This window comes from Perognathus longimembris, chromosome 18, assembly GCF_023159225.1.
Source record: "Perognathus longimembris pacificus isolate PPM17 chromosome 18, ASM2315922v1, whole genome shotgun sequence".
NCBI classification, from domain to species: Eukaryota; Metazoa; Chordata; class Mammalia; order Rodentia; family Heteromyidae; genus Perognathus; species Perognathus longimembris.
This window is the reverse complement of record NC_063178.1, coordinates 1,150,846-1,176,503: the sequence shown is the minus strand read 5'-3', so window position 1 is coordinate 1,176,503 and position 25,658 is coordinate 1,150,846. Positions and strand designations below refer to the sequence as shown.

Here is a 25,658-nt window from a genome sequence, read left to right as displayed (position 1 = left end):
CTAGGGGTGTGTTCTAGGGAGGAAGTGAGAGCCCAACTCCTGGTTGTGTGTTTGTGTACTTTGGGAACTGTTTTCTCACTGTAATGGGCAATGATAGACAACCCACTGTGGAAAAAGCAGAAGCTCTTGTCTGGAAAGTGAACTGGGACTATGGAAGTTTTAAACTGGCTTGGCATTGAGTTAAAGATATGTTCCATAGGGTCCCATGTATTGCCATTACTGATGCCAGCCTCGCGAAGTGATAAAATAATGCTGTTTAGTAGCTGCTGTGTTCTGAGTGTTTTGTAGCTGTTGATGAAGCTCACAAATGCCTGCTGCTGGCTCTGCTCTCAGACCTGTGTGGAGGGTTTTGTTTTACTAGAGTTAGGTCCATAGCACCTGTCTGGGCCGCCATCAGCACATGGCAGGGCTGAGGGAGGTGTTTGTCACTTAGGAACCATTAACTCAGCAATCCACCTTTCAGCCGCTGTCGTAGCCTCCCTGCCGATGGGCCCTGGCTGGCGAGAGGAAGAATGCAGGTATGCTCTCACCCGTGTCCAGGCGGTGAAGCAGCGTTTGCCTTTCAGGGCCTGATGAGTACACTTGCATGGCCTTCGGTTATATTTGTTCTGAGTGGAGCAGGGCCCCTGTCCTGACAGACTCCCCTGCCTTACTGTCTCAGAAACTCCTCTGGTCCCTCTAAGAAAGTCTCAAGAAAGAAAGGTGAGCTTAGCTCAAAGCCCCCAGAGAGCCTGTGGGTTTTCTTCAAGCTCAGAATGTGCCTGTATCCTGTTGCCGTGTAACCAAGAGCCAAACGTGAGGCAAGTCACCCTGCACCTGCACCGCGACCTTGACAATGGACAACAGGGGTGTTTCGCGTGGCGCGTGAAAGTCAGTGTTGTGACTGTGACTGAATGGCTCACCCAGACGTGAAGGAGCGGTGTGTGTCTGAGGGTGTGCCTGCTACCCTGCTGCAGGAAGCTGGGGCCAGCAGTGCCGGGGCTGCTCAGAGCAGGAAGGTTTCCAAGCCGCGCTGGCGGACATTTGTCTCGCCTGACAGGGCTGCACCTGCAAGGCTGAGTTGGGGCCACTTCTGAGGAAGCCAAGTTTGGAGGTGGCAGCGAAGCATTTTGACCACGTCGGTGAGCACGCCAGCAGGCAAGGTGTGCAGTGGTCCCGGGGTTGCCCACAGAGCAGGGGTTTCCGTCGCTAGAAGGGCTCTGCCCAGATTAGCATCTTGAGATGAGACGCTTTGCATAGAGTCATTCCATGGGTGAGTAAGAGACCAAAGTGTGTCCTGTGGGATCACCTGCGCGGTGACCAGCATGCCCCAGCAGCCCCTCTCTGGGGGATTGCCTGAGTCCAGAGCTCTGTTGAGGACCACTGATTTATGAGAAAGAAAAGATTGTGCGTAGCCTCGTTGGGGAGTCACTGGATCGGTAGGTCTCATCCAACCCCAGCATCCTAGTCCTCCGGGCTTCCTGCTGCTGGTTTTGCCATGGCCCTTCTAGAGACACCGTGGGAGGGTGTCACCGTTGCCTTGCTCCGACGGCCAAGACTGCACTGACCATCAGTCCCAGTGTCCCCGGTGGCTCACAAGGCAACCTCTGGAGCCTCCTTCCAGACCCGGTGGAAGATGCTGACTCACTCTGAACGGCTAGCGAGGATGGATGGGAGCCCACCCTTTCCCAGGGTGCCGTCCACAGAACAGCCAGGTGGCACACGTTTTTAGTGGAGCCTCCTGCCGTGCTGACTAGGGAGAAGCAGGACGAGAGCAGGGCGAGCCAGAGGGGAGACGAAGTGAGGCAGAAAGCACATCTGCACTGGAAACAACATCCCACCCACCGCCTGTGGGAGAGAGGAGCATGTGACCTCCACTCTTCCAGAGACTGCACTGCGCTGCGCTGCCCCTCATTGCTTTCCCCTCTCCTGATGCCTCTGCTCCTTCATCTTATAGAACACCAGAACTACTTTGGAATAGACGAAAACCTAGGCCCCGTGGCAGTCAGCATCCGGAGGGAGAAGGTGGAAGAGGTCAAGGAGAAGGAAGGACCCCAGTTCAACTACAGGGTGGCTTTCAGGACGAGCGAGGTAACAGGATGCTTTCATTTTGACTGTCCTGATAGAAATCTGAATACCGCTGATACGTCCGTTTCGCGACATTGACATTGTGGTTATTAGTTAATGTTAATTATCAAACACTGAAAGTCATTGGAAAGGGGCTGAAGAATTTTATTCCAAGTGAAGGATTTGCAGACCTATCATGGAAAGTGGCAGTGGCTTTGCTGCCACCTTGCCTGTCAGGAAGGATAACATGACGAAAATAGAAGGTCCTAGGCTGAAGCACAGAGGACACGATCCATGTCAGCTTGAAATGGATTGTAGAGCTCACATAGAGCCCAAAAGCCTGGGACAGGGCCCGCATCTGATTAGCGAGCCTCCCGGCTGGGCAGTGTCAAACACCACCCTGCACCACCCTGGCTGGTCTTGCTGCGAATGAGCAGTGAGGCTATTTCACAGATGGCGCAGTGTGGACTGCTGAGCAGGAAGAACTAGATCCCGCCTCACTATGGGTGTTGTGCCGTTAGCCTGTTGATTCTCGTCAGCACTGCGGGTTTGTTCCTTCAGCCTGTCTGGCACATGTTCTGTTTTGGTCAGCTGCTTCCAAGTCAGAGTGAACAAGAGCTCTCCCCCGTGTCCTGCAGGTTGCTTGAGCATGTGTGCAGAGACACAGGTATGTGCCCTGATGTGTACAGGGCTTCCTGTGACCTGGGCGTAATGCTGGGCATAATGCTGGGCGTGTACAGACGAGGTGAGCCCTCTTGCAGAGCCAGGCAGTTCAAGTTGTAGACTCACACTGTCTAGTAGCCAGCCACAGGTGGCTGAACTTCACCCATTTAGAAAGCAGACGATTAATTGTTTCTTGTGTAGGCATCCAGGAACAGACACTAACCAAGTCTGGTGTTTGCCTGCAGCTGACCACCCTGCGCGGAGCCATCTTGGAGGACGCTGTGCCCTCCACTGCCCGGCACGGCACCGCGCGGGGCCTCCCCCTCAAGGAAGTGCTGGAGTTCGTCGTCCCAGAGCTGAGCATCCAGTGCCTGCGGCAGGCCTCCAGCTCCCCCAAGGTCCCGGAGCAGCTGCTCAAGCTGGACGAGCAAGGGGTGCGCACAGCGTAATGGGGGAGGGGGCGGGGGTGCATGAGCCTGCGTCTCGCCTCTGCCATAGTCAGATGTGGGGTTTTGCTGTGAGTTACAAAAATGAACAGTGGCATGGGTTGATGCCTCTAAGGAGTTAGTGCTGACTCAGGATCTGCCAGTCTTTGAGGCTCAGACTACGGGCAGTAGGATGGAGGGTTCTGATTGCATGAGTGAGAAGTCGTCATTCCTTGGGAAGACGCGAGCGCTGAGAGTCAGATTCTCTTTCTCTCTCACCTGGGGAGGAAGCCCCACACCGCGTGTCACCGCAGGAGCTCTTCAGTTGCTACTAAGACCCTGGGTGGCAAGTTGTATCTTTAACAGATGTTTTCTCTACAAGCTAGTCAGAAATGTGAGAAATGATTGTTATTATACAACCAAAATTGCTTTTATGGAAACAAAATGTTGTTCTGTTTATAGATGACATACTTCACAATTTCCACAGGACTTCTTGCCTTTCTAGACCTTAATTTGATTTCTTTTTTTCCTTCTAGTATTACATATTCTTATGAATGTTTAAATAGATTGTAAAAGAAAAATGCTCTAGAATCTGGGAGGGAAAACTTTTGATACTCCAAGGCCTTATCTTTTTAGCCACTTGGAAGATATTTCCAGTCACTAGTCTAGCATATTAGATTTAAGTAGGTACAAAGCGGGCATAAGGAGATGCTTGCACCAGACCATCTTCCCTTCCGGAAACCCACACTGAACCCACATGGCCCTGGCCACTGTTCTCTTCCATAGGGTTTCCAGCTCCTCCAGCTCTAGCCCGTGTGGGGCTCTGGGTTTGGTTCTGGTTTATATCAGCCTGTGTGGTAACAGTGGCTTTGTTTCCTGCTTGTTTGCTTATGGGAACAGTTCTGATTTGCTTTTCTGGGAACAGAGCTCTAAACTTCTATATTTGTAATTTTGCTGAAAGTGAGTGTGTCTACTTAACCTTTCTTCCCATTTCAGCTGAGCTTTCAGCACAAGATTGGTGTCCTTTACTGCAAAGCAGGCCAGAGCACAGAGGAGGAGATGTACAACAACGAGACAGCCGGGCCGGCCTTTGACGAGTTCCTTGACCTGCTGGGCCAGAGAGTGCGGCTAAAAGGGTTCAGCAAGTACCGTGCCCAGCTGGACAATAAAAGTGAGCTCTGTGTGTGTGCACACATTTGTATGTGTGCATGTATGTGCACTGTGTGTACCTGTCTCTGTGTATGCACAGAGCGTGTACATGTGTCTATGTGTGTTTGCGCTGTATATATGTGTACTGTGCATGTGTGCATGCGCACCTGTCTGTATGTGTGTGCACTGTACACACTGTATGTGCACCTATTTATACATGTGTGCTGCATGTGCATGTGAGTGTGTACATACACGAGTATATGTGTTTTGTGGGCTGTGTATGCACACATGCACAGGCACAAGTTTCCCATGCTGGGCACAGGAGCATGCTCTCCAGACCTTAGTGTGTCATACACACAGAGCTGTAAAGGTCAGGCCATAACTTTCAACAGATTTCTGAAGGAACAGCCTGGACAACAGAGTAAGATTCTGTCTCAAAACAAACAAAGTCGCCCTTTAGATCACACCTTGGGAAGTATTACCCACCTTCAGTGTCATTCTTCATATCTCCACGATCTGAGAGAGGAGATCAGCCTGTAACTCTCCAGAATTCTGACCCTCCTAGTGCAGAGACACCCAGAGGCATCATACCGTAAGGTCATACCGTAAGTAACCTAGGTGGATTGTGAATTTGCCAAGAATTGTTCTGCTTTTCCAAGAGATGACTGACCCATGGTGGGCAGAGTTCGGGAGTTGTCGTTTCTTAACGTGGGTTGATGCAGAAGACTCAGTGGGAGTCCCCTCCATTCTTAATGTGCAGGCTGGGCACTGCTGCGTGTCACTGATGCAAGAAGGAAGTTACGGCCGTGGAGGAAGAACTCTTTAAAAGCAATTGTTTTATATCCAATCTCATCGTCAACCCAGTTGCACTTCTCTGTGCTCTAGTGCCCCAGAATGATTACAGAAGGACTGACGGCTCACATGAGGGCGCTGTCAGGCCACAGGCTGCTCAGCACCCTTCCGACCCTTGTGCCTAGACCCCGCTGGCCTCCCTCCTGCACCAGGCCAGCTCCGCCAGCGCCCCACGCGTGGAGATCACAGGAAGACAGAGCAAGGGCTTTGGATGGGAGCTGCTGGAAGCTGAGAGTGGGACGTGCACGAGAGACCCAGTGCAGGCTCTGCTAGTTGGCAGCTTGGTGTGGTATTCTCAACTCAGGCTCCTTCTGTAGCCTTCAGTGTTAGAGCCCAGACTCCACACTTGCCTGACTTGCTTTGTCATCTTTACTTTCAGCGGATTCCACAGGAACCCACTCCCTGTACACCACATACAAAGACTACGAGCTCATGTTCCACGTGTCGACCCTGCTTCCATACATGCCAAACAACAGGCAGCAGGTACGTCCCCACAGCCTCGGGCCCCCACAGCAGAGGGCTCTCCTGACCACATTGACCATCTCCTGCTCTCTTACCAGTTGCAAATATTTAAGCCTTGATGGGAGTATCACTGTTCTTTCTCGTAAGGAAACACAATTCTGTGCTTATCTCTATTGCCTGCTGTACAGAATCTTAAGGGTAATGTTCCAGCTGCATTCGTTACAAAAAGGGCAACAACCACAATGACCAAACCTAGATTTCTGCATGTGGCTGAATACTGACTTGCAGAAATACTATTTGTAGTTGCTGGTGTTTTAATTAGGCTAATTGACCTCGATGTGTTAACCCTTTCACAGAAGAGAAGCCATTACCTTTGAATCTGTAGGAATGAAGAAAACTTGAATGATGCATCAAACACCCTTGAACAGCTGAGTGGGGGTGGGGTGAAGCAGGTTGTTTTGCAAACCTTGCTAGAAATGCTGGGAAGGCCTGGGGTGCCCTTCTGCAGGGCCATGAGGACCCTTGGGGCAGGAAGCCTCCTTCCCCACCTCATTCCGGGTCCACAGACCCAGCCAGTGCAGCACAGAGGCTCTGAGAATGGAGCAGGGATCTGCTGCAGCAGCCTGCACCTCCACGCATCCCCAGACGCCGCCCACTTGCTCCGCCTTCGCCTAGTTTGGTGGACCAAAGCAACAAGACCAGTTATCTGTCTAGGGAATGAAACATCCTTCCAGATAATTTTCTTATTTCTTTTTAAAAATCATTCATGGAATCCATGAATAGAGTCAGAATTTGCATTTTTTTCTCCAAAAAAGGCCACCTCCCTCCCCTCCCCATCATTAAGAGGCACCCTCCTTCCCATTTCCATCACTGTGTAAGAAGCACCCTTCCTCCCCTCCTCATCACTGTGGAAGAGGCGCCCTCCCTCCCTTCCCCATCACTGTGGAAGAGGCGCCCTCCCTCCCCTCCCCATCACTGTGGAAGAGGCACCTTAGATCTCATCCTTAGCGCTGGGTTAAGAACTTGGGCTCCACCTACTCAGGTTCTTCACAAGAGGGAAGGAAAGCTCCTCAGTTCATTTTTCTTCTCGTGGTGATTGCTAGCTGGGTTTTGTTATTTTCTGTCTAACGCTCACCCCTGTGCCCTTGAATTTTTTATGGTGTTTTCTACTAATTATTCTTTTTCCTACAACCTTCAGAGTTGCTTGGTTCTATATCTCTGTTATTGCATTGCAGTCACTCGATCACCTGTATGTACTGTGGAGTTTGGTTTATGTGCTTTACAATACTGGGGTTTGATCTCAGGGCCTCACGCATACTTCAGTGGGCAGGCACAAGTTTACATGTGCTTTAAGAACGTTTGCTCTTAAAAAACTGATTTCCAGTAATGCTGAGCAGATTCAGTTGGCATTAAGGAGAAGGATTTAGACCAGGTTAGCTGTCCTGCTGTGAGTCCAGCAGTCATGAAGCCTTGGGTGGTATTGCTCAGAAGCAGAGCGGGCCAGCAGAGTGGGGACACCTGAGGCCCATCGCAGCATTTCTCGCAGCATTTCTCGCCACATTGGCCAGTTCCCATGTTACTTGAGCCGCTGGACCTGGCCTGAGCTAGTCCAGCCTTCCTCTTGCACATGACAACTCCAGAGTCTTGGAGTCCCTACCATGTCTATAACTCAGAACTAGCTCCTAGCCTTTCATTCTGTGGGAATTTTGTGGCCTGCCTATAACTGCCCTTCACTCCACACACAAAAGCCTAGAGTTAGCCAGAGTTAGCATGGTTGTTGGCTCATAGTGGTAGGTGTGTTAAATTTCCCAAGCTAGAGATCCAAAGAGAAATTGCCATGTATCAACAACAAACTGTGTGGCCTAGAGGCCTATCTAGTTAGAACCTTTGGCTTCCAACTTCAGGGGGACCGTGCAGTGCCGGCAAGAGGCTGGCAGAGGGAGAGGGCCGGGACACGGTGAGAATGATTTGCTCTGATGCTTACCTCACTTCACGTGGGATGGTCGTTAGTAACTCACCATCACAGATGGATCCTGTACACTGGCTCTCTTGGTGGCACTGACGCATTATCTGCAAAGAAGCTAGCCCAGGAGACAACATTCATTAATTCTCCAAACAGCGCTCCGCCCCCCCCCCCCCCCCCCCCCCCGTGGGCTGCGTCTCCTCATAGCCACCCTCCCTTCCCTTCAGTCATAGAGCTGTGGGAAAAACGTGCAAACTCAATACTAAGGAAAACATTCACTTTTATGAGACTCATGAAGTGTCATGTTGGACGTCATCGTTTTGACTAATACATCTGCTAGCTCCCAGGATGTCTGATTTCTTTGATCTCTAAACTGGAGAATCCTGTGAAAGGACAGCACTTATTTCATTATGTCTCCTTTCAAGAGCTTTGGAGTTGGCTCTTACTGCATTTACTTACATCCCCTGCCACCACTTTATGCATTTCCTGCATTGATGTGCATTATAGGACTGTGGTCAGAGTCTCTAGACTTTAAAAACACTTTGGGACCCACTTTACAAAGCAAAGAGAAATGTGTTCAGAAAAGGACAGAGGCGGTTGGCTTGTTGCCACAGTAACTAGACACAAAGTTGTCTTAGCTGTGTTGTACATGTTCCTGTGGTAAAGGGTAAAATCATCCTCCAGAGGAGGGATGCTGGCAAGAGTAACCATACCGTGGACCATTGGAGCAACCACAGCCACGGGGAACGTGGCCCTGGCCACAGAGCAGTGGGTGGCATGGGACGTGGCTGAGTCCTGCCGCCCCGGTGTTAATAGAGAGTCCTCGGGCACCAGGGGTGCAGCACAGTGATCACTTCAGGAGGCGGTGGTGCCATGCAGAGCCCCTGCCTGGCTCCTGGTCACCGAGGGACACGCAGGGTCGGCCACTGGCTGGAGGGTGCAGGTCTCTCAGCCCCTCTCCCTGCCCGGCTGCCGTGAGACAGGCAGCTTGCCTTCACTGCGTCCTTCCACCTCACCACAGACGTCCAGACACAGGGGGACAGCTGACCACCGGCAGAAACCTCGGAAACACAAGCCAAACCAGCCTTCCCTCCTCTAGGTAGACTTTTCCAGGTGTTTTGCCGAAGCACTGACAAGCCGATTCACCGGCCAGTGGAACCACACTGTGGCTCCACTCACACCAGGCCCGACTCTTCCCTGGGGGCTGCACGCTGTCCTCAACACGCGCTACAGAGCGTTGACCGTCTTGCAGGCATATCTCTGTCTTTACTGTTCTTGGCTCTAATTTCCCTTGTTGCTTGCAGGACATTTGGACCGTGATTGTGCATTTCAATTAATGGAGAAAGGGAAGAATTCTTTTTGCCTAGCACGTAGGATTAGGCAATCAATTTTCAGTTTTTAATGTAAATATTTATTTGAGATGCTATATTTTACTTAGGCTAGGAAAGTTTTTTAAAGCTGTAGATTCAGACAGGGTGGCTCACTGGTTCTGTGTCCCAGGGTATGGTGAAGTTTGTAGCTATACCTGAGATTAAGGCTCTCCAGAACACAAATCAGTGGGTGCACTGGCCTGCAGAGAGTTTCACCCCCACTCCACTGGGCCTGTTACTATGTAAATCACTACCGAGGGACTGGCAGTGAAGTCCTTTTTGTGTCTGGGTTGAAAAGGATTTAAAAGTTGAACTTGATGCTCTCTAAAGTGAAATGTGCTCTGTAGGTGCCAAATAAACTCAAGGTGAGGCCGCTGCCTCTGTGGTTTCTGGTAAGAGAGTTCACTGCACTAGCGCCAGGCTCCTGGGGGAGATCACAGGTGTTGAGTACCGCCCTGTGCCCTCGGCCTGTGTGCACACACAGAGGCCCTCACTTATGAATGCGCTGGCCTGCATTCACAGAGAGGCGAGGCGGAGATCACACATTTCCTGTGTGTTTTCTAGCTCAGTAAAGTAGATTTGTATGGCTCACGTATTTGTTTATCAAATATGCACTGGACACAGTGGTAGACGTCTGGAAACCACATCAGCAGGACCTATCCCTCCCCACCCTCGTGAGGACTGGGACCCGATGCAGGAGCGGTAAACCACGTCGTAGAGAGCGTGCAGCCCCTAGGAACGAGTCGGGCCTGGTGTGAGTGGAGCCACAGTGTGGTTCCACTGGCCGGTGAATCGGCTTGTCAGTGCTTCGACAAAACACCTGGAAAAGTCTACCTAGAGGAGGGAAGGCTGGTTTGGCTTGTGTTTCCGAGGTTTCTGCCCGTGGTCAGCTGTCCCCCTGTGTCTGGACGTCTGTGGTGAGGTGGAAGGACGCAGTGAAGGCAAGCTGCCTGTCTCACGGCAGCCGGGCTGCCCCTCCCTACAGGGGCCAGGAGACCCACCAGACATAGTCCCAGCCGACCTGTCCCTTCCAGCCAGGTGCCACCTCCTGACGTTCCTCCACTTCCCAGGAATGCCTGTCACATTAGGACCCGGCCTTTGGAGGAAACCTCTGATGAGTCCCTCCCAGGCCCCTCCTACCCCAGGGCCCCCTGATCCCATCACCGCTCAGGCCCTCCCACTCCTGCCTGGGCTTTCAACACAGGATCTTTTAGGGGCCATTTCACACCCAATTTGCAGATCTTAAGGATCCTCCTCTCCTATAGATGTGCAGTTTCTTTCTTTTTTTTGGGGGGGGGGCCAGTCCTAGGCGGTGAACTCAGGGCCTGAGCACTGTCCCTGGCTTCTTTTTTGCTCAAGGCTAGCACTCTGCCACTTGAGCCACAGCGCCACTTCTGGCCATTTTCTGTATATGTGGTGCTGAGGAATCGAACCCAGGGCTTCATGTATGAGGCAAGCGCTCTTGCCACTAGGCCGTATCCCCAGCCCTAGATGTGCAGTTTCTAAGATGACGCAGGATGGGATTTTCTGGCTACCAAGCTAGTAGAATTCTGTGCTTCTAGATGGCATTGGGTAAACAAATGAAGAGAGGAAGGAGAAGAGAATGCAGTCATAAAATGGAGTGCATCTCCTACAGAATGAAGAGGATGGGGGGGCTGGGAAGGGTGTGGGAGAGCGGGGAAGGGTGACGTCGTCAAGACGCATTGTGTTCACAACCTGCTTCATCGAACGGCAACTCCTTTGTACAGCTATTGAAAGGCAACAGGAAAGCCACGTTTCCCGTGACTCACTTCAGTTCACTTAGTCAGGAGCCGTGGTTTCCAGTTGTGTTTCTGAAGTGCCCCCGGGCAGGAGTGCTGCACCAGCTGAGGCCTGCGTGCCGCCGTGCAGGGCCTCTGGCAGACGCATGCTCGCCCAGACCCCTCACATCTTCAGTTTGAAGCTCACGGCTGCTTGGGGATTGTAGGGGAAGGAGCTAGAGAGAGAAAAGACACATGGAACTTGGGGATGACCTTTGAGTATTTAGGATTTGCTTCCCCAGGGTCTGCAGCACCCGCCTGCTTTGCTGCATGGGTGCCATGTGGAGCTCTTCCAGCGGGGACCCGCCCTGGTTCCCCTCCTCCCTGTGCCTTGTTGGGAAGCGAGAGCTCTCGCGTGTCCTTGTGTGTTGTGCTGAAGGAGGCGTGCTTGTCACCGTGTGCTCCCATCCTTCCTGCAGCTTCTACGGAAGAGGCACATCGGGAACGACATCGTCACCATCGTCTTCCAGGAGCCTGGGGCTCTTCCGTTCACGCCCAAGAACATCCGCTCCCACTTTCAGCACGTCTTTGTCATAGTGAAAGTGCACAACCCTTGCACGGAGAATGTGTGCTACAGGTGAGCCCGCTGCTCCTCTGCGCCTCCCCAGCAGGTCTCCTCTCCACACATCCTCAGCTTGTGGTTATTTGTCCAGCCCTGCAAAGTTTCTGTTTCCCATTCAGTCTCTCTGCTCCCTTGAAATAATGGTCTTTCCCCCTATTCTGCCCCCTTGTAGGAGAGAAATAAAGGCCTGGTGATTAAAAGGGGTAGATAGTGCTTTCCCTCAACTTCCTGAAAGAACTTCACCTTGCTAGGCCCCATGCTGGGCCTTCAGAAGGGAAACGTTGCTTCTCTCATCTTCTTGTCCTGTTTTCTTCCTCAGTGTTGGAGTTTCCAGATCAAAGGATGTTCCATCATTCGGTCCCCCCATCCCTAAAGGTGTGACTTTTCCAAAGTCAGCAGTGTTTCGGGACTTCCTGTTAGCCAAAGTAATTAATGCAGAAAATGCAGCCCATAAATCAGAAAAATTCCGAGCAATGGCCACCCGAACCAGGCAGGAGTACTTGAAGGACCTGGCTGAGAACTTTGTCACTACTGCCACAGTGGACACCTCTGCCAAGTTTAGCTTCATCACCCTGGGTGCGAAGAAGAAGGAGAGGGTGAAGCCCAGGAAAGACGCCCATCTTTTTAGCATCGGAGCCATCCTGTGGCGCGTGGTGGCCCGCGACTTCGGCCAGTCCGCAGACATCGAGTGCCTCCTGGGGATTTCTAACGAGTTCATCATGCTGATAGAAACGGACTCCAAGAACGTGGTGTTCAACTGCTCCAGCAGGGATGTCATTGGGTGGACGTCTGGGTTAGTGAGTATCAAGGTGTTCTACGAGAGGGGAGAGTGTATCCTGCTGTCCTCAGTGGACAGCCGTGCAGAAGACATACGAGAAATCGTCCAGCGACTAGTCGTAAGTACCTGGTCTGTTTTTTTCCTGCCATCCTCATGTTTCACCCCCAGGTTCCCCGTAGACACCATGGGGGGACGCCCTTCTGCTTTTGCAGTGAATGGGAAATGAGCTGCTGCTCCTCGTGGTGCAGAGCCTGTCAGAGCCGCTGAGCAGAGAAAGCTCCCGTCGTACAGTGATTGAAACGTGGCTCTACCTTTGAAAGGAACACTGAGATGTATTTAATAGCACGTGAAGGAAGGCCAGAGTGTGTGTGTGTTCTCCCTGTGTGTGGTCACTGACCCGACGCTCCTGCCCAGGTCACTGGTGGACAGTCACTGCCCGTCTGAATGTCCAGGTCTGTGCCCTGTCCACGCTGCCTGTTCACACAGGGCAGTTCCCTTTCAGCGCTAACCAGATCGGATGGTATTAATCTTCCCACTGCGGGTTCTAAGGGTGTTTTGTAGAGATAGCCATTGAGATAGAAAAACTTAAAGTACAAGAAATCCATCTTAAAAGAGCTTCTGTATTTAGATGTGATTTTTAGTCCAAAAATCCCAACATCCATCTCCCTGTTTTTTAACACTCATATTCCTGCTCTTGACTTTTACAAAGCAAGACTTAGATTTTGAGTATATGCCGTGGAGCAGTGTGAATAAATTAAACTATTTCCAGTTTTTGCTATTTGATAGAAGAAGAAAATATAAGAAGAAAACATGCTTTGACTATAAAATGTCTCATTTGTAAATCTAACTTCAAGGAAGATGTATTATTATTTTAATTCAAAATAGTCAACTATGAATCATTTCAAATGGAAAAATGTATATCCATTCTTGTTCCTTTTTCCCCCACTGATGGAAATCTCCCATCTATTATTAGAAGATGCTTTTTATTTAAATCAGTGTCTGTTAGCCTTGGGGGCTGCTTCTGGAAGACACCGTCCACCCGTAAAGCCCCACTGAGCGTGTGCAGACGCGGATGTGGGCTCAGGCAGCGGGCGGTGTCTGCGGCACGCACACCAGAGCAAGGGCTTGTGAACCTCAGGCCACCCTGAGCTTCTGGGTGATTGCAAATGCTGTGCATCACCACAAGTGTGCGTCTGAAGATGCAGTGTAAATGCCACTTCCCTGACCACCGAAGCACACCTGCCACAGCTGCTCACACCTACGGGGGTCCGATGCTTTCCACTCCATGGGCCCACCCTGCCCAGGCCCCGATTGCCCAAGCTGCCAGAGGTCGGGAAGAAAGCCTACTCTGGCTGCGGGTGACTCATAACTCGAGGCACTGGAAACAAGCCACCCTGCACTGTGAAGGGAGAGGAGCCAGGACGCCGCAGAGGACGCCCCGAGGGCCTGGGAACTGCCTTCCGGATCCGTGGAGAGAGATAGACACAGGGTGGGGGACTGCAGGGCCCACTGCTGTCTGCGTGACTCCCGGATCAGGGCTCTGCATTGTATTGTGCACTGAGCCCTGTGAATGTTCTAGCCAGTCCTGGGCGCAGGAACAGGGAGGAGGCTGCTTTCCAGTGGTCATGGAGTCCATGAGGAACTCCAGCAAGTTGGAGAGCATGCCCTTTCAGACTTTTAGGCTGTTGGGACGCAAAGAACAACATATAAAACTGAAGTAGGGGAGGCGGCAGGCGGGCAGCTGGAAGAGGTTGGCAGAAGAGGCAGAGGCGGAAGGACTGAAACACCCAGTGATGGCTCTTTGTTGCATTATGTGAACGTTAAATCTCCTCTGATGATCTCATTAACATTTGAAAGGAGGAAAGAAAGTCTGGACACACTGTGAAGATGTCATCTTTTGGTGGGATTGTGTGAAACACACTTGAGGAAGCCGTGCGGGAAAGCTTCATCCACGGTTTACGTCCTCTGAAAGTGCTTCTTCAGCTATTGTCTTTCTGCAGTGTATAACTTAGAAAACTTTATCCCCAGCTAACCTTTGTAGTCCCTTGTTTCCTTCTGCTGAGTCCAGAATGCCATGCTTGTCTGAGAGGAGCTGTCAGTGTATGGTTTTGGGTAGCCATGGAAACAGGCGGGATGTTGGGGGGGGCGGTGGGGAGGGTGTCCCTGCCTCGCAGCTGCCCTCACAGCCCAGGGCTCATTAAACAGGTATCCATGTACTCGGAGCATGGTTCATAGAAGAGGAGCGTTTATTAAACTGAAACTTGTGTCCCGCCCCAGGCCTTTGGAGATGGGCTGTGATACCTCCCAGCTTGAAATTTCCCTCAGAACAGTGATGTCAGAGTCCTCAAATGGTGTTTAATGAGCCATGTTTTCCTTTCATGGCGTTGAACTTCGCGCTTAGTCAGCGCCTCTGAGGGCTGAGTGTTCTAATTACTGAGCTTGGAGCCCCAGGAGGGCGAAACCGGCCCTCCACTCATGCTCTGCCCGGTACCCTACGGATTCTTACTCTCCGGGATGCACGCTGGAGCGGCTGCTCCCCGGGCTTGCCTGCGGCCCCCAGAGATAGGCAGATGGGAGAGAGACTGCAGAGCAGGGAGAGGGGGCAGAGGGGGGGTGGAGGCAGATGGGGAGGGGACAGGGGGGGAGGGGCAGAGGGGGGAGGGGGCTGTAGCCACAGGAGCCCCCCACTGCAGCCGCACACTCTGGTCTGTTTAGTGCCCTGTAAATAGATGGCCAGGCACCTGGCTAGCAGCACAGGCAATCACGTCACAAGAGAGGCCCCAGGGGACAGCACAGGGTGTGGGCAGGGTGCTGCACAGAGAGCAGCTAGCAGCTTGACCATCTGACCTCACTGGGATCCTGCCTGAGCCAGGGGGCCACTAAGCGGATGTTTGGAGGTGCTTTGGGCCCCATTGTTGTTTATGTGAAATAAAATTGTCCAGTTGGTTTTAGTGGTTGATGGTTGAGACTTGCATGGTTTTGAAAGTGTTTTATACATTCTCTCCACTGCTGTAATCCAAAGTGACATTTACATCAACCAACTGAAGAATACAGTGGAGATCATAAAGCTAGGAAGGCCCCCGATAGAGGTGTTGGAGCACGGGCAGGGCTTGCATCAGGAGCCTGAGCACTTGGAGCGTGGAGCCAGCGTTGGTGCTGTCGCCAGGTCCCCCTGGTGGGCTCCAGATCCGAGCGTCCCTGACTTGCCACCTCGCCAGCCGGGCGGCCTGGAGCACCCGGGGAGGGCTGGTGTGGAGTCCCCTGTGTCTCCAGGATTCCCCGGCGTCTCACAGTCTCCCCTCCCCGCAGATCGTGACCAGAGGCTGTGAGACCGTGGAAATGACCCTGCGGAGGAACGGGCTGGGCCAGCTAGGCTTCCACGTGAACTTCGAGGGCATTGTGGCTGACGTGGAGCCTTTCGGCTTTGCCTGGAAGGCAGGCCTGCGCCAGGGCAGCCGCCTCGTGGAGATCTGCAAGGTGGCTGTGGCCACACTGACCCACGAGCAGATGATAGACCTGCTGCGGACTTCCGTCACTGTCAAGGTGGTCATCATCCAGCCCCATGACGACGGCTCGCCCCGCAGGTAAGCGCGGGAAAGCCGGGAGGGAGCCGCAGGCCCTCAGTCAGGCCTGACCCGTGCCAGCCGTTAGAGCAGCGGAGAAAGGTTGGAAAGGTGGTGACGGCGTGATAAGTAACAAGTTCTAGCCTTGGTGAGACACCAGCTTTGTAAAGTTAGAGCGAGTGTAGACCACAGGGAAGGAATGACTCGGCCCAGAGACCTGTGCCCGCAAGGAGACAGCTGCAGCCCAGTGCAGTCTCCAGCCAGCCACACCCCTCTGCACACTCACCTCTTCCTCTCACCGGAAGCCAGCCGTGAGTAGCAACACGCTGAAGACATGCCAGGTACCAGACCTCCTCTGGGCAACCGTTCCTCCTCACTCGAGGTGTTAGCAACAGGCTTGTTTCTCACAATGGAAAATAGTCCTGTTGTACTGCTAGCAAAAAATAATGATGCTCCACATCAAGAAAGTGCTAGACCAGAGGTGGGAGGACTAGAGTTAAGCATGTGCCACTCCATGGACGGGGACCACGCTGTGGACAGAAGTCCCATCGTGGCGCCTCCAGCATGCCCTTTGCCCCATCCAGGGGCTTCCTGCCAGCAGCCTCCAGAACACTGGCTTTGGAGGGTCGGCAGAGGCTAGGGTCCAGGCCGTGCTGCAGGCCGGGAGGACTCCTGTTCTCTCAAAGCTACCTTCACCATCTGTGACATGGGGGCGGTGTGGTGCCTGCTTCAGGCAGTTTTTATGTTAAATAAAGTACTTAGAACCTTCCAGCAAAATCAGGGTTCCCTCAGTAGTTTGGGGAAAAGAAAACTTTAAGATAACCACTTTAATATCCTTCACATTAAAGAAGAAATTCCTGCCATAGACTGTGGATCACGGTGCCCGCTTTCTGGACTCCATACCAAGGTCATCCTTCCTCCCTGTCCTCCTTCCCTCCCTCCCAGCCACTGACACTTCCCAGTGGCTTGTTCCTGCTGGATATCCATGCTCCAGCCACGTGTGGCTGCCCTGTACTTGCAACACTGGCTGCTTTTCATTTCTATATTTAATTAGCCACATTGAGCTAGTGGCTACTCTAGTGGATGGGTCAGCTCTAAACCATGATCTCTTAAAAAAAAAAAAAAACTGGTGAGGGCAAGGCGTTGGTGGCTCACGCCTGTAATCCTTGCTACTCAGATGACTGAAATCTGAGGATCAAGGATCAAAGCCAGCCCAGGCAAGAAAGTCCATGAGACTCTTATCTCCAATTAAACACCAGAAAACCGGGAGTGGAACTGTGGCTCAAAGTGGTAGAGTGTTAGCTTTGAGCAAAAGAGCTCAGGGTCAGCACCCAGGTCCTGAGTTTAAGTCCCACAACCACCACCAACAACAACAAAAGTGAGTCTTATACTATCTTGGTCCATGGATAATATGCAGAATTTCTCAAAAGTCTCTTCTATTACTAATCTACCATTTAGATTACCATTACCAAAGAAAGCCACTTCCAGCCTGACTTGTTTTGCTTTGCACTTGTGTTGGTCTTTTGCAGTGAATCCCAGGGTTGTATGTTTGCTGGGCAAGTACTCCACCACTGAGCTGTACTCCAGCTTGCAGCCGGACGATTATGGCCATGTGTTCTATATTTGCCCAATATGTGGATTAGTACAGGTTAACAAGCTGACCTACCATTAGAGTGTCAGTCTTATATCTGATTCTGCCCTGTGAAACCCATCTACTCCCTCAGTATCATGTGGGTCACACTTAGCACTTAGTACAAAGAAGATGAAGATGAAAAACTGCTTGGTTTAAAATGAGACTTGAAATAACTAAAGGCAATTATCCCATGCCTTAGAAGACCAAATGCTGTGTAAGTGAAAAATCTTTCACAGTAAATTTTAAGCCAGCTACTAGAAATGTTTATGGATAGTAAGATTCTTCCTCCATACTAGAAATGTAGATTTATGACTATTATGTTGAGAATGAAGTCCTGTCTGTCTTATAGTCTGACTACTTTGTAATTGAGAAGCGTTTCCAGATCCTTCCTTTGTAACCCAAGAACATTTTTTGCCTGTTTAAGTTTGATCTACTATTATTCAGTAAGAAAGTCTCTGTGCACTCAGTAGATCTATAAATGATTAGGTTACCATTTGTCTGGTGTTTTGAATACGTCATGTAAAGGAATCAAATTTCAAAGGAAATACCTTATTTCAGCAAAAACAAATAAATAAACAAAAACTACAGTGTGAAAGTTCTAGGTGTTTTCCCTCCTAAAGAGAAAAGAGAGCACTTACCTGTCTTCATGCATACATAATTATTCTTTTATATATATATGTGTATATATATACATATATATATATATATATATACCCTTACTGAAAATAGCCAAGGTATTTACTTAAAGATTTCAATTCAGTTTCTTAAAACTCTCATTAATGTTGTCCCCTCAGCTATATGGGATTTCCCCTCCCAGTTAATCTGACACAGTCTTTTAGGTTCTAACCTAGCCAGCAGGGTTAGAACATGCTGTCTGCCTAGCAGGAGCACTCGGGAATTGGTGTGCCAAAAGGTCTTCAACCTTGCATGCATTGTTTAAAAGTCTTTAGGTTTAGTTTCCTGATTTTCTTTTCTGTTGTTATTTTCCTTTATTGTCAAAGTGAAGTACAGAGGGGTTACAGTTTCATAGGTAAGGCAGTGAGTACATTTCTTGTTCAACTGGTTTCCTCCTCCCTCATTTTCCCCCCTGCCTCCCCACTGGTTTCCTGATTTTCTGTGAATCTAAACTTTAAAATTCTCTTCCGTCCTTATATGTGTTCGTTCTGAGTTTGATTTCCACCAGTGACTGTCTGGGCTCTGGCACCACTTGCTGTGGTCGCAGCCTCCACAGACCCAGGTCCCCCCGCCACCCAGCCCTGGGCTGCAGACCTCGGTGCTCTCAGACATGTCCTCAGCAGTGGGCAAACATTCTTAGACTTTTGTTTTATTCTTTGTGTTTCTCCTTTCTGGAGAGGAACCCAGGACCCCAGGAAAGCCAGACAAGCACCCCACCACTGAGCCATCAAGTGGGCTAATAGGATGAATGGGTAGCTCTGAATGCCCACAGTGGGGGGAAAAAGACTTTAAAGGAAACTTACTTAATTACAGTAGTCCTACAGCAATGCATACAAGGACCTGGCTCAAGCTAACACTACACATTTGATTTATGATATGGAAAATTACCTCCATCTTTTCCACAAAGTGCCTTTTAAGTTTTATCAGGGGGGAAAGTTCATTTAAATGAACATGTATTTGCATTTGTGTGTATGTATGAGGTTTTTTTTTTCTATGAAGTTGGCCTTAATATAAATACCACAGGACTAAAAAACAGCCAACTACACTAATTACAAGGTATTTTAACTTCCATCAACACTGTGGGAAAACGTTTCTGTTTATTTTTGCATGTATCCACTTGGCATTAGTCTTGCAGGATATCAGTGAGAAAATGAGTTGACCCCGAGCCCATCTGCTCCACCAGCAGCCCAGGAAGCCCTCACTCACGAGCTGGCTCCTGGCTTTCCTTCTGACCCTGGCTATGACTCAGATGCTACTGCATTAAATGAAGCCTGTCTTGGGGAAATTATTTATGGTACAACAAAAACACCCACGTTTTGAAATCCCTTTCTTTGGCAGCCCAGGGCGAGGCCTGTCCAGCTGTTCCAAGCTTGAGAGGAAGGCCACGCCATTTTTAGCTTTTCCTGGAGGAGCCCCAGGGAGCGCCAGGCTGGGAGGACCCCTGGGAATGCTTATTAAAGGGTCCCCTGCTGGGGATGGAAGCTGGCGGGAATGTGTGCAGGCTGGCAGTGAGTTGCTGGGCAGCTTGGGGGTTGCACTCTTGCGATAGAAGATGGAAATGAACTCGGGAGGGGTGGAGGAGACCGCCCTCCCGGCCCTCCCCGTGGCAAGCAGGAGGAGGAGCTGCGCTGCCCCACATCCAAGATGCGCAATTAAGATCTCAGCTCTGCCAGGGCCTGCTCAGCCTCCAGCCCCAGAGGTGACCGGCATCCTGTAGGTGTCCTTTGAAGGAAAGCACATCATTACAAGGCTGGTAACTAAAGGAAGTAACAGCTCGTCAGAATTATGCATGAGCCAGCCCACGATGCCAGTGAGTTTAGAAATATGTCCAATAAAAATGGAAATGAAATTCCTTGCTGTGGTGCATCTGTTTTCTGTGATTTTTCATGCTTCGTTGACATATTACCCAAGACATATTTTGCTATATAATGCAAAACTGTGGACATTTCCTAAGTCCAAATGAGTGCCTTCTCATCATTGTGTAAAATTAACTATATTCTTGTTGTCTGTTTCCTGACTGCTCAATGCCCTCTAGTACACAAGAAGGGCATAGCAATAGGAAGGAAAACTGAATCCTACTAGCTTGCAACCGCGGGGGGCGGGGGGAGCGTAATGGTGAGTTGAAATCTAGATTCAAGTGAGTTTTTAAATTAGACTTTTCTAGCTAACTTGTATGGCTAATGGGGAAATTATGTTCTATCTGATACTATTTTACAGATTTTTTTTGTCAGTTCTATGGCTTCTATGGGCCTGAGCACTGTCCCTGGCTTCTTTTTGCTCAAGGCTAGCACTCTGCCACTTGAGCCACAGGGCCACTTCTGGCTTTTCCTGTATATGTGGTGCTGGGGAATCGAACCCAGGGCTTCGTGCATGCTAGGCAAGCACTCTACCCCTAAGCCACATTCCCAGCCCCTTCACAGACCTTTGAGTAATTAATTTTCACATGAAACATAGAAATGACGCATTGCAAGCTTTTGAGAGTAACCTGCACTGGCTATTCTGCGTCCTCCGTCTCGTTCCACCAGCACACGACTCAGGTACTGCTGTTGTAGTCAGTGGACTCCCTGCCTCAGTTTACTATTTTATCTACCAGTTACTTGTAAACAGGCTGCTTGCTGGAGTCATGAGCAGGACAGACATGGTCTTTACGTGGCTGGGCTTCTTTTAGTCCATCAAGCAGTAAAAACAATTTCTCATTTCCATTCGGGGTACCTAAAACTGATTTTTTTCAAACTATTCAACAGTTTATTTCTAGACCATAAAGGTCTCACACTAGTGCCTAAGATGCTGTTGCCACTCCCATTAGCGCTAATACTCTAATAGATGCTGCCGCCCCGCTCCTCCCTGTCCCTGCACTCTGCTCCTCCCTGTCCCTGCACTCTGCTCCTCCCTGTCCCTGCACTCTGCTCCTCCCTGTCCCTCTGCTCCTCCCTGTCCCTGCACTCTGCTCCTCCCTGTCCCTCTGCTCCTCCCTGTCCCTGCACTCTGCTCCTCTCTGTCCCTGCACTCTACACTCTGCTCCTCCCTGTCCCTGCACTCTGCTCCTCCCTGTCCCTGCACTCTGCCCCTCCCTGTCCCTCTGCTTCTCCCTGTCCCTGCACTCTGCTCCTTCCTGTCCCTCTGCTCCTCCCTGTCCCTGCACTCTGCTCCTCCCTGTCCCTCTGCTCCTCCCTGTCCCTGCACTCTGCTCCTCCCTGTCCCTCTGCTCCTCCCTGTCCCTGCACTCTGCCCCTCCCTGTCCCTGTCCCTCTGCTCCTCCCTGTCCCTGCACTCTGCCCTCTCTGTCCCTCTGCACGACTCACACCTAGAACACTTGGGCCCGTTGATGTTATTTTAGCGTGAGTGAGATGCTCCTTAGGGCGATGCTCTGGGCTGTCAAATGGCGCTGTGTGGGGTCTGTGGCTGCCATGGTGGACGAGGCCCCCACTCCACCTTCTCTTCTTGGCCCACCAGGGGGTGTTCAGAGCTCTGCCGGATCCCCATGGTGGAATACAAGCTGGACAGCGAGGGCACGCCCTGCGAGTACAAGACTCCGTTCCGGAGGAACACCACGTGGCACCGTGTGCCCACACCTGCCCTGCAGCCCGTCTCCAGAGCCTCCCCTGTGCCTGGCACACCGGACCGCCTGCAGTGCCAGCCCCTGCTCCCACAGGCCCAGGCCGCCATTCCCCGCAGCACCTCCTTCGACAGGAAGCTGCCTGACGGCACCAGGTAATACTGTGTGCGCCTCAGAGGGCGCTGGGCCACCATCAGGGCTCAGAAGTGCCGGAAAGGCCCTTGCATTTGCCTTGTTTCCAGCAGTTAGCAGACATGGTGGCCAGGCACGTTGCTCCTTATGAGCAGAGTGAGCTCAGTCTAAATGACTTGCTTTCTCAGAAACTTGTGTCAAGAGAACAAAGTGGTGGATTCTTTGCTGTGGTAGTTCATGCCTCTCCTTTTGTGTTGATTTGCACGTGGTTTATGACCATTGTGATGTAGTAGGTTTCCTGAGGGTGGCTTATCTGGGTCTCTTCTGATAGCATTGTTATCATGGACCAGAAACCAGGCCACCTAGAGTCAGACGAAACTCTGCATACCTGGCTGGACCTGTCACTTGTTGCTGAGCCTCCAATTTGCTCATCTGGAAAATAAACACAGTGATGATACAGACTTCATCAGGGCACTGGAGGACTGAGTGACTGATCCAATGAAATTCTTGGCCTGGCCCACCTTATGCCTGCACAGTGCTATACAGAATTATTCATCTTAAAAATGTGGCCAGCCTTGGGCCGGGAATATGGCTTAGTGGTAGCGCGCTTGCCTTGTACACATGAAGGCTGAGAGCAACACTGTGGCTCAAGTGGTAGAGTGCTAGCCTTGAGCAAACAGAAGCCTCCTGAGAGAAGCGCTCTCATTTGACTTGGCTCCAGGCCTCCTTACACAGGTCACCTGGGTCCCTGAGCTCCCCGTGTTCAGAGTGCAGGTAGCTATGGGGCCAGAGGCCCCCTCAGCCAGCCGCACCTGAAGGAGAGGTCTGCAGAACCTCCCGTAGTTAGGTAGTTTGAGGAATTACAGAGAAAGCCAGGACTCCAGCAGCCAGAGGGAAGCCAAGCATGCAAATCTCATAACTAGCCCTCATTTTTGTGTGTCTGAAAACAGATAGGAAAAGATTCGCTTTGGTAGCTGTATGGGAATAGTGTTTACCAAATTTAAGCTTTGTGCTCTCCATAGGTTTTACGTAGAGAGCCAAAGCATGACTTGCATTAAATTTCATGTAACCTGATTTAGCAGTGGTTTCATAATTTATATTCTCCAGGGCTGTGTTCCTGTGTTTCCATATTTCACCAAGGAGGGATCATTATCTGTGCTTTAAATCTTTAGATTGCCAGTGTCTGTCTCACCACATCTCATTCCTGTGACAAATTGCCAACTATAAGTCACTGAACTCTTGGGGTGTCACAGGCTCTTAGTTTGTCTTCGATCCAGCCTGTTACACACAGCAGGTTTTTCTTACTCCTCTTGGTCACACGTAGTCAAAGTGGGTTTGTTAGTAAATGGTCTGTAGATGCCTGGCAACTGGCCCGATTCCCTGATAATGACTCCAGTCCGTTTTCCAGAAGTTCTCCCAGCAACCAGTCGTCCTCCAGTGACCCCGGACCCGGTGGGAGCGGACCCTGGAGACCACAAATGGGCTACGATGGGTACGGCCCCCTCCTCCCTTCCTAAAGCTTGTGCTTCCTTTCTACCTTTCCGGCTTTTATTTTCTTGTTTTCTTTCACCCTTTTTCTCTCTCCGTCTGTCTCTGTCTTCTCTCTCCCACCAGCACTGAGGCTTGAGTTCAGGGCCTGGAGCCCTTGCTTGGTTTTCTGTGGACAGCTGGTGTCCTCCCACTTGAGCCACACCTCAGCTGGAGATAAGAATCTTTTGGATTGGGGTTTTTTTTCTGCCTGGTCTCCCTTGGAGCCTCCGGTCTCAGATCTCAGCTTCCTGAGTGGCTAGGAATTTAGGTGGGAGCCACCAGTACTTGTTTCCTTTCTACCCCTGTGGACCTCTGGGCAGCTGAGGCCACTTGGAGCAGATGGAAAATCCCAGGCAAACATTTCCTAGGTGACTGGCCTGAGTCTGTGGGGGTGCTACTCACGGGCCTGTGAGTGGAGCCTGCTTTTTTCATTTTGATGAGGAAAGAACTTCCAGACATGGAAGTTTAGGATTTGTGAACTCTTGGGCAGAGGCTCTTGGGAGTTTCTCCCTCATTTAGAATGCCACTGGGATGTGAGGAACTGGGCAGCATTGAGGCGTCTGCTTTCTCTTGGGGGAGTCGTGATGGCTGCCTTGATGCCTAGCTTAGCTAGGCCTGGCCCAGCTCTGTGTGCTAATCCTGGGGAACCAGCAGCTCCGACGTCACGTGAGCACTCCGTGAGCACGGAGACGGCACAGTCACGGGGGAGTGGTGCGGGCAGGCTTTCACGAGAGACCGGACTCCAGGCCACCGGGTTTGGGAGCCGCGGTGGCTGTGGGGAAGCCGAGGCGCAGGCAGAGCTCAGCCGTATCCAGCCTTCCAGCTGGGGCTGAGGATGGGAGCTTGCAGTTTGACCTGTGCACCTTCCTCGCCTTAGGAAAGAGTGCCTTAAAGCTGTATGTCAAGTAGTTTTACTGTGTTAAGTTAAACATTAAACATGGAAGGGCAGTGGCTTTTGAGTTGTGGGGGCTTTGTTGTTGTTGTTCTGTATGAATAGAAAAGCTTTTCTGGCTTTTTCTGTACCCTGGGATCTGTGATCCAGACCCTGATGGAAGGCGCATTGGAGCAACAAGCTCTCCGGTAGGGCAGGACTGTGTCTGACCCTGGACAGCCCTGCAGCCCCCTGGCCTAGGCAGAGCTGCTTCCACTGTGAAAGGCTTAGTGCCATCTTAGTGCACAGCCAACCCCGTCTACCCCGTGGTGGAACCAGAGCTCCTGGTTCCAATACTCCTTCCGCTTCTCTGGTGGGTGGTCCAAGATGCTCCGTTCTGGCCAGGGTTCCCCTTGCACAGCTTCTGTAGGAGCCACTTCTGCCAGACACTAGTACGGCAAGAAGGACCAGCCCGCCCCACCTTCCTTCTTAGGTGTCCATCCCCTCTGCTGATGGAGCACCAGGGCCCAGGCGCTTTGGAATGTGATGGATCCAGAGAGCATGAGGATGCCATGGACGGAAGCAGGCACCCAGGTAACACACGGGAAACACAGGTAACTCAGGGGACGCCACCCTGCTCCTCCCCTGTGCACCAGGCTGCGGTGGTGCCAGTCCCCCAGCACAGGAGTGGGCCGTTGTGGGAGGCTGTAGGAGGCCACAGGCAGCTATGGCCTGGACGTGAGAGGCTCTCATAGGTTATGGAGAGACTGGCTACTTGTAGGCTGGCTGTGGTTGGCTTGGCTGTGGGTAGAAGGAGTTGGCTCTGATTGGTGGTGTCACGCCTGATGGCTTGCCTACGGCCGGTTAGCTGTGGGCAGCTATGATTGGTTGCAGTTGGCCGTCAGTGACTATGGCTGGTGTTGTGTGACTGGGTGGCTTTGGGTAGGGACGGTTGATTGTGGTGGGCTGTGGTGTCTTGGCAGTGGTTGGCTGTGAATTACAGTGTGTAGCACTGGTTGGTGGTGGTGTGGTTGTGGCTAGCTGTGGTTGGCCCTGGGTGGCTAAAGTTGGTTTTGGTTGGCTGTGGGAAGCAAAAGTCAATGTGGTATGGCTGTGGTTGGCTTGCTCTAGTTGTCCATGAGTGGCTATGGTAGTTGGTCTGTATTCTTATGACATACCCATTAAGTTCTAGAATCATAGTCCTGCCCATCTGTTGAACTGATGGTTTTCTTACTCTTTTGGTAACACTGGAAATTGACGATGAAGCTCTCCTCTCTTTGTGTGACAGAAACAAAATGGCACGGCCCACCTTCCAAAGTCTTGAGTTCCTATAAAGAAAGAGCCCTGCAGAAAGATGGAAGCTGCAAAGACTCTCCTAATAAGCTTTGCCATGTAAGTCCCTTGTTCAGCCTGGAGCCTTAGCCAGGACCTGCCCACCCAGCTGGTCCACCTGCCGGCCCTGTGCAGGAACCCATGGCTCACCACACAGGACTTTTTGAGGAGAGGTTAAAAAAAGAGGAAAATGATAGGCTGGGAATGTGGCTTAGTGATGGAGTGCTTGCCTAGCATGCTTGAAGCCCTGGGTTCCAATCCTCAGTACCACATACACAGAAAAAGCCGGAAGTAGCA

The 25,658-nt window shown here is 51.3% G+C and overlaps 1 protein-coding gene and 1 long non-coding RNA gene across 2 annotated transcripts in view; one reads left to right on the top strand and one right to left on the bottom strand.

Annotated features, from left to right (window-relative positions):
• Positions 1 to 25,658, top strand: part of Sipa1l2 (signal induced proliferation associated 1 like 2) — a 129,601-nt gene that overhangs the window by 80,733 nt on the left and 23,210 nt on the right. Inside the window, 11 exon segments of the mRNA XM_048367379.1 lie at positions 1,937 to 2,070; positions 2,955 to 3,143; positions 4,131 to 4,305; positions 5,515 to 5,618; positions 11,149 to 11,306; positions 11,611 to 12,187; positions 15,379 to 15,653; positions 21,394 to 21,651; positions 23,037 to 23,120; positions 24,523 to 24,623; positions 25,318 to 25,421. Of these exon segments, the coding sequence (XP_048223336.1) occupies positions 1,937 to 2,070; positions 2,955 to 3,143; positions 4,131 to 4,305; positions 5,515 to 5,618; positions 11,149 to 11,306; positions 11,611 to 12,187; positions 15,379 to 15,653; positions 21,394 to 21,651; positions 23,037 to 23,120; positions 24,523 to 24,623; positions 25,318 to 25,421 (2,159 nt within the window).
• LOC125366706 lies at positions 7,282 to 9,523 on the bottom strand. The gene is made up of 3 exons (XR_007213955.1): positions 9,147 to 9,523; positions 7,448 to 7,450; positions 7,282 to 7,292 (listed from the first exon to the last, which is right to left on the bottom strand). It is a non-coding gene; the product is annotated as an uncharacterized LOC125366706 (long non-coding RNA).